Source organism: Diabrotica virgifera, chromosome 7, assembly GCF_917563875.1.
Source record: "Diabrotica virgifera virgifera chromosome 7, PGI_DIABVI_V3a".
Taxonomy (NCBI): domain Eukaryota; kingdom Metazoa; phylum Arthropoda; class Insecta; order Coleoptera; family Chrysomelidae; genus Diabrotica; species Diabrotica virgifera.
The window spans coordinates 877,895-893,743 of record NC_065449.1 but is presented as its reverse complement, the minus strand read 5'-3'; the positions used below and the strand labels follow the sequence as shown (position 1 = coordinate 893,743).

The window sequence follows — 15,849 nt, the reverse complement described above, 5'->3', positions numbered from 1 at the left end:
AGGTCAAAGTAAACAAGAGAAATTATTTGAGAAATTTTAAGGTGAAAAGGTAATAGTAAATAAACGAGAAAGGACTTGAAGTATGTTAAATTGATTATAAAATGTAATTGATGGTACGAATCATTTAGTGTAAGACTGGTATTTAGAACTTCAATAAAAATAAGGAGATTCATTGTTAGATTATTTGAGTAATTTGTATTTTTAAAATTTGGGAAAGAATGTTATGAATTATTTAGAATATTACAGTAGATATTACTCAAATGGTTAGTGTCAGTCTTATAATTAATTGATTCTGGAGTTTTGTTAATATGTACCATTTCAAGGAAGAGTCGTTTTTTATAGTTGTCAACTTGTTCCAAAATTTTTACATTATCAAAAATCAAATTTATGTCCTGTATTTAAGTGGTGATCTACTAAGGCACAACAGTTTTTTCTTATATTGCAGTCACTTTTATGTTGAGTGACTCGTTGCTTCACTGTTTACTTTGACCAATATAACAACCTTGACATTTCATGCAATTTATTTTGTAAATTGTGTTGCTCTTTAATGTGTTTGGAGTATTAGCTTTAGTTTTTGAGAACAAACTTGAATTTAGAAGTGGATTGTACTTAACTAATTTGATGTTAAGAAAAGTTTTGAAAAGTGGGACAGTTTGGTCTGTTAAATTTTGTACATAAGGTATTTTTTTGTAAATAACTGGTTGTGGATTATTAATCAAAGGTCTATTAGATGAGTTGGTGTTATAAATAAGTTTTTTTAAAATGTGTTTTGGGTAGCTATTGTTTAAAAACATTTCAAAAAGTTTATTAAGATTGGCATCTAAGAAACTTCGATTACAAATTGTCGTTACTTGATTTTTCGTGGATAAATTTTTAATTAATAGATTTTTCAAACACATTAAAGACCAACATACTTTACAAAATAAATTGCATGGAATGTCAAGGTTGTTATATTGGTCAAAGTAAACAGTGGCTTAAGCAACGAGTTACTCAACATAAAAGTGACTGCAATATAAGAAAAAACTGTTGTGCCTTAGTAGATCACCACTTAAATACAGGACATACATTTGATTTTAATAATGTAAAAATTTTGGAACAAGTTGACAACCATAAAAAACGACTCTTCCTTGAAATGGTACATATTAAAAAACCTCCAGAATCAATTAATTATAAGACTGACACTAACCATTTGAGTAATATCTACTGTAATATTCTAAATAATTCATAACATTCTTTCCCAAATTTTAAGAATATAAACAAATTACTTAAATAATCTTCTAACAATGAATCTACCTTATTTTTATTCAAGTTCTAAATACCAGTCTTACACTAAATCATTCGTACCATCAATTACTTTTTATAATCAATTTAACATACTTTAAGTCCTTTCTCGTTTATCTACTATTACCTTTCCACCTTAAAATTTCACAAATAATTTCCCTTGTTTACTTTGACCTATTCACTAAAAATTTTCTATATTAGACAACATTCCATTAACATAAAATATATTGCAATTACCATAACTCCCAAATATATGTCAAAATAACATAAGTCATTTCTCAAGTCAATGTTCATTATATGTTAAACAAATTTAAATTATCACTCTTATAGTTGTAAGTAATCAAATATTTAACTTTTTGTCCATCTAATCTTAATAAATTTACAGTTTTTTCCTGAAGAAGTCACCAAATAGTGACGAAATATTGAGACCTAGAATAAATAGAGTTTTATTTCATCTGACCGAATTGCCGTTATTAAAAAAATTACTATTTAACAGAGTAGGGTCGAAAATATTTTAAAAACAGTGCAGTTTCAAATTTCTTGATAGTTCGCTTTTAACTACCGATACTCGTTAACCGACTACTCGCTATAAATAATAAAGATTGTCATATCCGGGTAAACAGTATATCAGGAGCTTGGAGGAGTAAGGGCGAACCCAAAAAATGGTCATTTCAAAAACAGTCTCATCTTCCTCACATACTTTTAAAGAATACGTCTGTATATTATAACAGTATGTTTCGCCCTTCATACTCCTAAAATTTCGTAAGAAATAATATTCCGATCCATTCATGTCAGAAATTGAACTGCATAATCGCCTAGAAGAATAAGGGCGAACCCACAGGCTTTCGTTGCGTTTCCTTTCAAGGTTCGCTCCTTCTCCTCTGTTAACGCGCCGGTGTTTCTGTAATTCTGTAGCTCAGTAGCTTTAATTGGTGAGCTACACAAGACGAAGAAACCGTAGACGATGAAAATTAAATTTAATTTAATTGAAGCTTTATTTATGAATTTTATTAAAAACACTAGGGATGTTTATTTTTATAGAATAAAAAGTATTAAACCTCTTTTTTTTTATTTCATAACAATCTTGCAAATTCCTCTTAAGTTTTTAAGATTTACCTGAAGGATTTCCATATCGTAGGAAAAGATTAGGGTGTAATTTTCATAATAGTAGAGAAACTAAATTTGCTTAAAGTTTATTGTATATTGTAATTTTTATTAGTACTTGGCGATAAACTTTCCGCTTTCATTATTCTGTTCAACGCTTCTGAGAAAAAGATTGTAGTGATGAGCCGATGTACCGAAAACCATCTTTAGAAAGTCAATATAAGGCATAAATAAGAAAGATTATTATAGTAATTTTACAATACTTTATTATATCAATTTACTACTTTTGTTGGGAACAAGCCGTAAAATTAAAATAATAATTCCTAAGATTTATACGTTTTATTCACTTTGTAAAGATTTTTTGTTGGTATTGTAATAATACTGATTATACACCGTATCTCTCGATAGACCGCACGCTATAGTAGAAATGCGACGATAAACCGCATAATCTAGTAGCATCACTTGTTCGCCCTTACTATTTTAACATGTTTGTAAACTTTAACTCAGTTTTCCCAAAACATCGTTTTTGCAGTTTGCCCTTACTCCTCCAAGCTCCTGATATTTGAATTGTTATCGACACTCATTTCAGCTTTTGATATTGTTTTAACCATTTCAACATTATTAATTGTCACGTCTTTATTCTAGTATTCGTATTATAATCATCATCATTGGCTCTACAATTATAGTCTTAAGCTGGACTCAAACGACTCGTGTACTTGGCGAATAATCGTTACTTGCGTTACTTACTATGTCTTTTGGGAGGGTTACTAGAACAATTCTTTGACAATTAATAGTAGTATTAACATTATTATTATTAGTGTTTGACAAATAGTACAATAATTGTACTAGTAACCCACTCACACAGCATTGCCAGTATACGCAAGTGACGATTATTCGCCAAGTACACGAGTCGTTTGAGTCCGGCTTTACAGATTAGCTAAAGATAGTGTTATGCTAGCCGTTGCCTTGTGGTAGATATATTTTATCATATTAGTGTACTGATGGTCTATTCGGCATTCTGTCAATGCTTTTAACATTTTCTGCTGGCTTATAGTAACGAATGCTTTCCCCTAGTCCACGAATATCATTGCCAATGGTTTGTTGTATTCTGCACACTTCTCTATCAGGTTTTTTATTACCAGTAAGTGGTCGTTAGTGCTATATCCGGATCTAAATCCAGCTTGTTCTATAGGCTGATAGAAGTCTAACTTAGTCTCCAGTCTTTTTTTTGATAATTTTTGTGTGTTTATATTGTAATATTGAATTCTACTTTTCGTAGGTACGTCAATTAAAACAAGCTGTTCCTTTCGCTGTTTGTGGAGCAAACACCGAATTAGAAGTGAGGGGCAGAAAGGTGAAAGGGCGCTTGTATCCATGGGGTGTAGTCGAAGTCGAGAATCCCGAACACTGTGATTTTATCAAATTAAGAACAATGTTAATAACGCACATGCAAGATCTCCAGGAGATTACGCAACAAGTCCATTACGAGAACTACAGATCTGAAAGATTGGCCAAAGAGGGTCCCGTAGCTAAGAGAAATCCGTAAGTATCTGTAATACTTTTCACTTCTTTTCTAACTTATTATTAATCAGTTTGACACTTCTAATCTATAAATAATTTTAATTCATTTAAAAAAATTGAAGAAAAAAATCTTCTGTGTAAAAGGTATATTTATTCGAAAACCACAATAAAGGGCTACATTAAACAAGAATGTTTGTGTACTTTGTACGCACGTAAGAAGTTATACTTCTACTACATATTATGTGATTTTTAAGACTATACCAAAAATTTAAAAAAATAAAAGAATAAAACGCACACAAACACATTGAAAAATGCCACAAAGAAAAAATGATTTCTGGACAATAATAATTGTTGGCAAAAATTTTAAATACGCATTTGCTGAAAAAATAAACTATATAACAAATATACTTACAATCATAATATGCATAAAAAAATAAAAAAATAAAACTTGCATCGGGAATTGAACCCTTGAATTTCGTGCCGCTTTGACTCGTAATCGAAGCGTAGACTCACTCGTCCAATCGCACATTATTTATCATGTGGAAAAATACGGTAACTGAACGTTTTACTGTTTGACAATTGTTTTGAAAATTATGTAGTTTAAATTTTGTGGAAGAAAATATAAAAATATAACAAAACAGTAAGAAAACAATATATTAGATGAAGATTGGTAGAACTTTTGTTGGTAATCAAATTAAGTATGTAAATCAAAGCATTACATACCTACTAGATAAATAAATCTACGCCAAAAAATCATAATTTAAAAATAAAAATCGAACCTAATTTGGGATTTCTCTCTAAAATCCGCATTCTTGAGAAAATAAATGTATGTATTTCAGCCTAATCCAAATGTATAATTACAATATGATTATAATAAAAACTAGGTACTTACCAAATTAGAATGAGTTTTCCTTGTCCAAAATAGTCCAAAAGTCCAAAAATATAGGTATATGAAAACTATTTAAAAAGGCAGTATAACTATTAACTAACTTTTGTTTGTTGTTTCTTTTCACACAACTTTTAAAACGCAACAACCATAAATAATCTAACTACAGCTGTGCCACAGCCGCCATATTGAATAATTTTTGACATGTCATTTGAACATCCAATCAGAACAAAGTTATAATGCGCATGCGCCCGGTCGCTAGGTTTTCCCATATAAAAATTTACCCTCTATCGCCGGTAAAGAAGTATAACTTCAAACAAGAATGTGTGTGTACTTTGTACGCACGTAAGAAGTTATACTTCTACTACATATTATGTGATTTTTAAGACTATACCAAAAATTTAAAAAAATAAAAGAATAAAACGCACACAAACACATTGAAAAATGCCACAAAGAAAAAATGATTTCTGGACGATAATAATTGTTGGCAAAAATTTTAAATACGCATTTGCTGAAAAAAAAAATTATATAACAAATATACTTACAATCATAATATGCATAAAAAAATAAAAAAATAAAACTTGCATCGGGAATTGAACCCTTGAATTTCGTGCCGCTTTGACTCGTAATCGAAGCGTAGACTCACTCGTCCAATCGCACATTATTTATCATGTGGAAAAATACGGTAACTGAACGTTTTACTGTTTGACAATTGTTTTGAAAATTATGTAGTTTAAATTTTGTGGAAGAAAATATAAAAATATAACAAAACAGTAAGAAAACAATATATTAGATGAAGATTGGTAGAACTTTTGTTGGTAATCAAATTAAGTATGTAAATCAAAGCATTACATACCTACTAGATAAATAAATCTACGCCAAAAAATCATAATTTAAAAATAAAAATCGAACCTAATTTGGGATTTCTCTCTAAAATCCGCATTCTTGAGAAAATAAATGTATGTATTTCAACCTAATCCAAATGTATAATTACAATATGATTATAATAAAAACTAGGTACTTACCAAATTAGAATGAGTTTTCCTTTTCCAAAATAGTCCAAAAGTCCAAAAATATAGGTATATGAAAACTATTTAAAAAGGCAGTATAAGTATTAACTAACTTTTGTTTGTTGTTTCTTTTCACACAAATTTTAAAACGCAACAACCATAAATAATCTAACTACAGCTTTGCCACAGCCGCCATATTGAATAATTTTTGACATGTCATTTGAACATCCAATCAGAACAAAGTTATAATGCGCATGCGCCCGGTCGCTAGGTTTTCCCATATAAAAATTTACCCTCTATCACCGGTAAAGAAGTATAACTTCAAAAACAGAAAGTTTTCGCTCTAAAGAGAGCATCATCAGTGTTCTTTGCAAGCTCTACATGCTAAGTTACCAAAAATACATGGGTTAAAACCCTTAAAATGTCGACTAAAAGTCTTACATTGATATGTTGTATACTAAATCATGGCGATGGATGAAATTTAGAGAGATACCTCAAAGCATTATATGACTATTCCACGAAGCGTGTGGGTGGTTGAGTCGATTTCTCTGTCTTCACATAGAGAAAGGTGAAAGCCAACTCAGCAAGTTGGCCAGGTGAAAGCCACTTAGCTTTCACCTTCTCTTTGTGAAGACAGATAAATTGACTCAACCACCCACATGTTTCGTGGAATAGTCATATAATGCTTTGAGGTATCTCTATAAATTTCATCCATCGCCAGGATTTAGTATACAACATGTCAATGTAAGACTTTTAGTCGACATTTTAAGGGTTTTAACCCATGTATTTTTGGTGACTTAGCATGTAGAGCTTGCAAAGAACATTGATGATGTTCTCTTTAGAGCGAAAACTTTCTGTTTTTTTAATGTAGCCCTTTATTGGAGTTTTCAAATAAATATATCTTTTACACAGAAGATTTTTTTCTTCAATTTTTGTAATTAATGGTATACAGCCAGCTACACGAAATTTTTTCCTTATGGATTTTAATTCATTTATTTTCATTCACTATTTACAATGTAACTTAATTTATAAAACACATTTTACTATTAGTTTTCAACCGTACGTAGTAAAACCGACTTCAGTACGCTAGATACATCTTTATGAAATGAAGGAAAAGTCTTCTTTCGTATGGAAAGAAATCCCTCCAGTAGCGAACGGCAAATGTAAAATTTGAATTTCAAAGTTTTCATAACAGCAATGGAAACGATGTAAGGAACTATTATGTCCCACAAACACATCTTCAAATCGACGTTATTTGCCACGCATTCGTCAAGTACGGAGAAACCGTAATATGAGAAAATCGGCGATTGCAATTCACTTCATTCTGAACACCGTCGGTACCCTACACGTGTTTCGTCTTCATATCAAAGACTCGTCAGGAGCACCTAGATGAGTGTTCAGAGTGGAATGAAACGCAACAAGCCTAGGTTGTTTAATAAACTAAACCTACTTCAGTACGCTAGGTACGACATTTTTATGAAATAAAGGAAAATATTTCTCTCGTATAGAAAGGAATCCCTCCAGTAGCGAACGTGAAATGCGAATTTCAAAGTTTTCATAAAAGCAATGAAAACGATGTAAGGAACCATTTTGTCCCACAAATACATCTACAAATCGACGTTATTTGCCACGCATTCGTCAAGTAAGGAGAAACCGTAATATGAGAAAATCAGCGATTGCATTTTACTTTATTCTGAACACCATCGGTACCCTACATGTGTTTCGTCTTTATATCAAAGACTCGTCAGGAGCACCTAGATGTAAGCACAGACAGGATGTCTGTGTCGGCTGTCAGTAAACGCCTCAAGCGCTAATGCCTCCATTCTGCATGCTGCCAACGTACGCTTCAGATGGTAAGGTTTTTTGACCTTACCATGATCAAAAATTTGTGTGATGTTTTTTGTGAGAGTCCTTTGTGCCCGTATTACATGTTTTCAATGTTTCAACCACAATTTTATGACCACCATATTATTATTTTTTTCCAAACATCAGCCAAATTTTTTCTATCAATAAAAAACTGCATAAGAAAAGTTTTATTTTCAGTCTTATACGGGATCTCTCTCTCTCTTCATAGTGGTATTTTGAAATTATTGACCATAGCTCTGAAGACGGCTTTATAAGCCGAAAGCGCCCAGCTAGGATTTATATATTTTACACACTTCAAAAGTACGCTTATACCTGTCTTTCAGTAGTCACAAGTGTGTACAAAAACCATTTCAGTCTTTACATTAAATATGATTGTGATCTTTGTCTATTAAATGAAAACATAATGTTAGTATCTTTGTTAGATATCTCGCTAATTTTGTAATACCAACTAGAAACTTTTTCCGAAACTGTATATTCAATGTTCGCCTTTATTTTTAGCGGGGAAGAAAAACCAGCTCCAGTTAGTGATAAAGATAGGATTCTGCAAGAAAAAGAAGCTGAGCTGAAGAGAATGCAAGAGATGATAGCCGCAATGCAAGCCAAAATGCAGCAAACAACGCAGTAATTTTTACTTTGTAATGTATGTGTTAAGTTCTACATATCTTGAAATTGCCTATACCGCCAATACTATTCATTAAGATTTTCTTGATATTAATTCGATCTCATTTTAACAACTATTGTAAGACGTGTTAAGGTGAGACAATAAATTAATATTAGGATTTGTTAAAAATTAACTAAGATCCGATGTGAGTTGATCAATTAATTATATGTTGAATTAAAAGCCCCCCCCCCCCCCGTTATTTTTTAAATTGTCTTTTTTACGTTCTATGGTACGATAGGTTGTCTTTTTAGTTTTGTATATATAGCCATAAAAACAAACAATATATAGACTTAAAGTACTTTATTGCTTTTCAGAATAATGTCCCACCAATATTAATATACTTTTGCATTCGTTCAAACCAATTGGTAAAACAGTTATTCCAGTCTTCAGTTGACACCTGCAAAATGGCTATTTTAAAGGCATCGATAGCTTCTTTTGGCGACTGGAATCGCCTCCCACGCATTGAATCGACTCCCACGATCTTTGGGAACTGAAGAAGTCGTTGGAAACATTGGGGCTATACAGTGGACGGTTTAACAATTCGATGTTTTCAAGCTCCAAAAACTCTGTTGTCTTTTAGACAGTGTGAGCACTTGCATTGTCATGATGTAGGATGATTCGTCGTTGTTTGTTGCTTTGTCGGAGTTTCGCGATAACTTCTGGTAAACAAACGGTTATATGCCAATCAGAAGTAATCTTCCTTCGATCTTCCAAAGCTGCCACATGACCAGATTTTGACACAAAATCTGGTTGCGACCATTTTCTTTGACACATTTCGAGAACGTATCACTTTTTTTGGTTTTTCCTCATCGTGAAACACCCACACAGCGGATGGGCGTTTATTTTCCGGTTGGTAGGAGTAAATCCAAGATTCATCGCTACTAATAATAATATAAACGTTTTTTGAGCTTAAACCGTTCCAGTGTTGTTGAATTTTGTTGAACCGTTCCAATGTTTTTCGACACCAATTGGCGCGAACCGCTTTTTTGCTCTTCTGTGACCAAATGAGGTATCTAGCGGCAAACCAACTTTCTAACACCCAGTGTTTCATGTAGGATCTTTTGAATCGATGTCTTTGATATGCTCAAAGATGTCTCTATCTCCCGGTATGTTACACGGCAGTCATTCTTAATTAGCTGACTAACCGCATCAATGTTTTGCGGCGTGACTGATGTTTTGGGTGGACCTGGCCTGGATTCGTCGCTGACACTGGAGCGACCACGTTGAAATTCGTAATACCAGCGGGAGATAGTTGACTGGTGTGATGCTCCATTCCCAAACACAGAAACCATTTCAGCGTGACAGTGCTGTTGGGATAATCCTCTCCGAAAATTGTAAAAAATTACTGCTCGAAAATGTTCTCGGCTAAGATCCATTTTTCGACACTTGCTAATTTCAAAAATTCTCTGTATCTACACGACTTGTTGTATCGCAACGAAACTCTGGATTTATGCCAACAAAAGATTGAGGTTACATTTGTGTCGGAAGGCTTTATTTGTGGCGCTCTCTAAACGGCTATATGTAAAACTAAAAAGACAGGCCACTTATAACATTTGATTGTATTCGCTCCGAGCGTTACTAAACTGTCAAAGCAAAGTCGACCGACCTGCTCATGGTGGCGGTTGCTTGAAATACTTGTAAGGACGATTTAGTGTATGTTTAAATGGGATATTTTAAAAAAATGCCATATCACGCTATTTGTTGTGTTGTTCACTGTAAGAATACATGAAGAAATTGTGATGTGAAATACCTTTATTTTCCTCGTTTCCAAAAAAAAATTAGATTAAAGAATAAAATTGATTAATGATCTTAAAAGAATTAAGTGAGTTTAACTCCATATATACAAGGGATATGACAATATACACATGATATAATGATATTATTTATGTTTTTGTAAGTTTCATACATATTACATACACTTCTTAGCTCTGATAAATCCGAATTGACTCCAAAATTTACGGATACTGTATGTCCTATATAATAAATATAATAAATGTCTATCGCAGAATATGACAATAAATCTGTATTAACAACAAAAAATATTTTTATTGAGCTATAAATGACACTATACAAGAATAACTAACGAAATTTTAACAATTTGTATTGGGCTATTATCACTAGAAAATAAAATATTCAAGTTTAACAAAATAATCCCATAAGACTCAATGTTAAAACGTCCTTACAAATGTGACAGCGTGTCATGTGACTGTAAATAGAGGGGAGACGCATGGAGCCAATAGAGAGATATCGCAAAGGCAAACGTTATTAGTGTGTCAAGACGTAAATAAGGGATAACGGTATATTCCAACACAGGTATCAAGAGAGTTATAGCAAATGCTCTGGGGGCAGGGCTTAACGTTATTATGACAACCGACTTTTGGGATAAAAATGTAACCTAGAAATTAATGTTAAGGAATACTGTAATTGTTTTTTATTGAAAAATAAATTTGGACATTGAGCAGGTTGACATTTATTTTAATTTTAATGATTTGACAAACAATAAATATAAATAATCTCTATCAAAATAATATAAAATATCTGAATAACTAATATCCTAACCACAAAAAGTAGTCTATTGCAGACAAAATAAGAACGCAACGTATTTCTCAACACAAGGAACAAGATCATTCACAGTTTTTAGTTTATAAAATTTGTATTCTATAAATTATTTTTATGTTTCATCCCAAATGTCAAATTAGCGTTAACGTTATTACCGTCCCTTATTTCAACCTAAATAGCGGGACACGTTATCCGGTATTAGCGTAACATTCACTCTGCGCTTGCGTACATGTCAAAATAGCGTATTCCGCTATTAGCGTGCGATAAAAATGCATTTGCGATATCTCTCTATTAACTAGGTCTCTTTCGATGTCATCAGAACAAACGACATAATGACAAGAGCGTAGGCAAAAAGGGTATGGTAAAACGATATTTTGATGATCCAAATTTGTCACCAAAAATTTAAATATTTCATAGGTCAACTTTAAAATCGTTTTTTTATATTTTTTTATTCATATTTGCGTATTTTTATTACTTATATGACTATATATTATTACAAATTAAAATATTTTATTACGTTTCAATCTTTGAGGTCCTCATTTCGTGGTAAAATATTTTAAAGTTACATTTATATTACCGAAAAAAGATACTTATATGTATGTATTATCAAAGTGAGTTAGTATTTTTCTATAAATAAGGCTATAAAAGATGGAATTATATAGAGTTCGGAAGATCTTGTTAATATTGCCCATTATTATAACGCTGCAGGTAATTTCAAAATCAAATATGAAAGGATTTCATTGGTTTCGTTTTGCTTCAGAGCAAAACTGTCTTTTTCATTTCTATCTTTACTCAACTAGGAACTTTCTTTCTGACCTTTTCCTAGACGAATGAAAGCGGAATGTAACTGCATATTGTAGAGTCCTCTTCGCTTTCTATATTCGTCGTCTGTTGTCTTATAAATTGTAAAAGTCACAGATTAAAGATGCACCAGAAAGAAGTTCCAACAAGAAAAGTTTTCAGATTTAAATAATTATTTGCCATTTTAATTTTTATTATAATGCTGAATTCTGTATCTGAGACTTTTCTCTTTTATGAAAGGATTTGTTCATTAATGTAATAATTGGATACCAGTAGATTTAAAGTATTATTTAAGGGGGAAGAGGTACGGTTTGAAATTTTTGAAATGCCCGACTTTTTTATTATTTTAAATGCAAGTACATAACGTAAAGAATTAGTCCATGTGGTAAGACCGCTCCCGTCCGGAAAAATTTCTGATTCAGTTTCTTTGAGGATTCCTATTCAAAAATGTCCCCTTTAAACAAATCTGAAAGGTGCCGGGCGGAATTTTTGGGCAGAAATTGTTTAAACAATTTTTTAAACAAATACATAAGATCAGGTTTTTGCTCCCGAACATATATTTTTGAATTTTGTGGGTCATTCTGAACAAGAAAGGTATCTTGTAAATTTTCTCAGAAATTGATAGTTTTCGAGTTATAGGCGATTTAAAATCTGAAAAATGCGAAAATACGCATTTTCGAGCCTTAAAAACTCATATTCAAATTAGTATTTTTGAGGTTGCCAGATACTTAAATTCAAGACTAAATATTAAACTTCAAGATTCTGAAGAGTGATCGCGTCTAACTTTAATTTATACCGTTGTTTTTTAATTGTTAAATATGCGTGTTTATCCGATTTTTTTGCCGGTGCGGCGCGCTCCGTTTCAAAAACCTCCTATTTTCCTCCGAAAAATATTTTTTCCAGATTCTTTGGGACATTCTAAATAAAATAAGTTTCTTGACATTTTTCTCAAAAGTTAATAGTTTTAAAGTTATAAGCGATTTAAAATCCGAAAATGCGTTTTTTTGTCATTTTTCGGATTTTAAATCGCTTATAACTTAAAAACTATTAACTTTTGAGAAAAATGGCAAGAAACTTATTTTATTTAGAATATCACAAAGAATCTAGAAAAAATATTTTTCGGAGAAAAATAGGAGATTTTTGAAATGGAGCGCACCGCACCTGCAAAAAAATCGGATAAACACGCATATTTAACAATTAAAAAACAACGGTATTAATCAAAGTTAGACGCGATATCACTCTTAAGAATCTTAAGCTGAATGTTCAGTCTTCAATCTAAGTATCTGGCAACCTCAAAAATACTAATTTAAATATGAGTTTTTAAGCCTCGAAAATGCGCATTTTCGCATTTTTCAGATTTTAAATCACCTATAACTCCAAAACTATCAATTCCTGAGAAAAATTACAAGATACCTTTCTTGTTTAGATTTACCCAAAAAATCTAAAAATTCAGAGCAAAAAACATAATCTTTTGTATTTGTTTAAAAAAATTGTTTAAACAATTTCTGCCCAAAAATTCCGCCCGGCACCTTTCTGATTTGTTTAAAGGGGACATTTTTGAATAGGAATCCACAAAGAAACTGTCTCGCCACATGGACTAAATACTCTCTGAAAATTATTAAGAGCAAACAGTAGCTATCAACAGGTAGCAACAAACGCGTTCCAAGATTGCGGCTCTAATTTTGATTATTTTTTCGAGATATTTGGCACACGTATTCGTAATATAATAAAGAATGGCGGTACAGAGCCCTAGTTTCAGAAATATGTTAGTATATGGAAATTACTCTATAACTAAATAAAATATTGAAAAAAGGAGCCTGTACCGCCATTAAGAAAGGCAAAAAAATACACTTTCTTCAAATAAATTTTTTTTATCCTGTGCCTAGATTTTGTGTCACATTGGAACTACTAAAAATCGATTTTTTTATAACAAGAAATCGAACGTCACTGACTTGGCAACATTTTGCGCCTACGTATATAAAAATTATTGTTTTTGATAGTATAAAAGTCACTGTCAGTGTCGAATCACCGACGCACTGTTGCCTCACTTTTGAAAGTTCGCAGAAGTTTCGCAATCTTGGACCGCGTTTGTTGCTACCTGTTGATCGCTACTGTGTGCTCTTAAGGTAATTTATTGATTGTTTATTGTTTAACAATAATAATTATGTTGATTTTTACTTTTTTTACAAAAAAATTCTGTATTTTGACTTGTGAATGATGCCAAAGACTCAAAAATCGTTAAAACTAAAAATCTCGACTACGTTACTTCGAGAAAGTCATACGTCAATTAAATCTTTTTGAATTTTTTATTTCACATGATCCAATGCCGATGTCCAACGCAAAATCCATTTTTTTGACGTGCCTGTAAAAATTTGCCACAGTTGGCTTATTTTTGAATATTTTGCCTTGAAACTTTTTTGAATATTCTTTGTATTGTACTGAATATGTTTATTAATTTAATTTAAACATAAAATAATAAACGTATTCAAAAAAGATGTGCTTGAAATGTTGATTCAAACCATACCCCTCTCCCCTTAACAAACGTGTGATATATTGGCTCTCTATAAAAATTTATCCTGAACATAGCTTAATAGTTAGGTTCGTTAGACAAAGAAAGCTGATAATAGACGGATTACGTTTCGTCCATATATAACTAGAAATTACTTAATTGTTTTTTTCTTCTTTTAAATCACATTATATTTATGCTTGAAATTAACTGCAGCCATTGTTGCCATAGTTTTCGTATTTACATTTAATCAATTTTGTACATGGTATGCATTTAGCATAAACATGGTAGGTTGTAATGTATTTTACATAATAAAAAGTCAATTCCTATATATATGATTCGTTTTATTAAGTTTTTGTTGTTATCTTATAAATATAAATATTTATTAGATATACGAAGATAAGATTAGCAAAGACCAAAAAAGCGACGGGACCAGATAAAGCTCTTCGAAAGTTCAGCTAAAAGTTCTCTCCTTCATATTTTTAATAAAGTATCAAACTGGCTATATACCAACGGATTGGCTGCTGTCGACTTTTTTGACGATACCTAAAAAAGCAAATGTGAAAAGATGTAGTCACTACCGAACCATGAGCTTGATGAGTCATGTTTTAAAGATATTTTTACGAATTTTGCACTCTAGGATGTACCACAAAATAGAAGAACAACTTGGTGATACACAGTTTGGATTCCGCAATGACCTTGGAACCAGAGAAGCACTGTTTAGTATTCAAGTAATGGTACAGTGATGTCGGACATCCAGTTTATATGTTTCATTGACTTTGAGATGGTCTTTGATCGAGTAAACATACTGAAATGATTGCCATTCTTCAGCAGGTGGGTATTGATGATAAAGACCTCCACATTATTAAAAATTAAACTGCTAAAAAAGCAGAAACGCAAGAGGGTTTGTCCATAAAATGTTCAGGACTTTAAGAATCGTTTAAAATTCGACAATTTTGACCATTTTGTAACAGGAGAGCAGAAACGCAAGAGGGATTGTCCATAAAATATTCAAGACATGGGGTAGAATGCATAAAACGTAGCAGATGCTATTGCTTCAGCAAATAGTATCTAGTTTGTAGCATTTTATTTTACATAAAAGGAGGTGCTTTGTTGAGAAGACCGCAATACACAACCGAAGTACTTGCTACTGATCTGAAGGATCTACTACTAAACGTAGCGCCAGCCGTATTGCCCTTGTGTGCATCACACCAATCGTATTAGAAATAATTTTTCATGTGCTTGTGTTTTGTGAATTCACATTTTTACGTACTAGAATAAGTGAGTAGTGAGTAAAAATGAGTGCATTTACTAGAATTAGTGCTACTTATTACTAGAATAAGTGAGTAGTGAGTAAAAATGAGTGCATTTCTAAGGAATAAGGGAAAATGAAAATGTAGTATGTCAAAGTGTGTAAATAATTTTATTTCCTTAGCTGAGCGCTTTCGACATAAATTTCATCATCGGAGCTAATGGTCAAATACTAAAAAAGTACCGCTACATAGAGGTGTAAAAAAGTGCATCTTAGGAATGTACATTTTATTTTTAAATTTTGAATGCTAACTTAGTCCTCCGTACAACAGCAAACAGCAAAAAAAACAGAAAGAAACGGCCACATACACGTTGCACAAAAACATATAAACTTTTTTCATGG

At 32.0% G+C, this 15,849-nt stretch overlaps 1 protein-coding gene across 1 annotated transcript in view; it reads left to right on the top strand.

Annotated features, from left to right (window-relative positions):
* LOC114328456 (septin-1) overlaps positions 1-14,528 on the top strand; it is a 32,600-nt gene extending 18,072 nt beyond the window's left edge. The window contains exons 5-6 of the mRNA XM_028277312.2: positions 3,665-3,927; positions 8,167-14,528. Of these exons, the coding sequence (XP_028133113.1) occupies positions 3,665-3,927; positions 8,167-8,293 (390 nt within the window). The 3' untranslated portion in view covers positions 8,294-14,528. The remainder of the gene's footprint in view (positions 1-3,664; positions 3,928-8,166) is intronic.
* Positions 14,529-15,849: the final 1,321 nt, after the last annotated feature.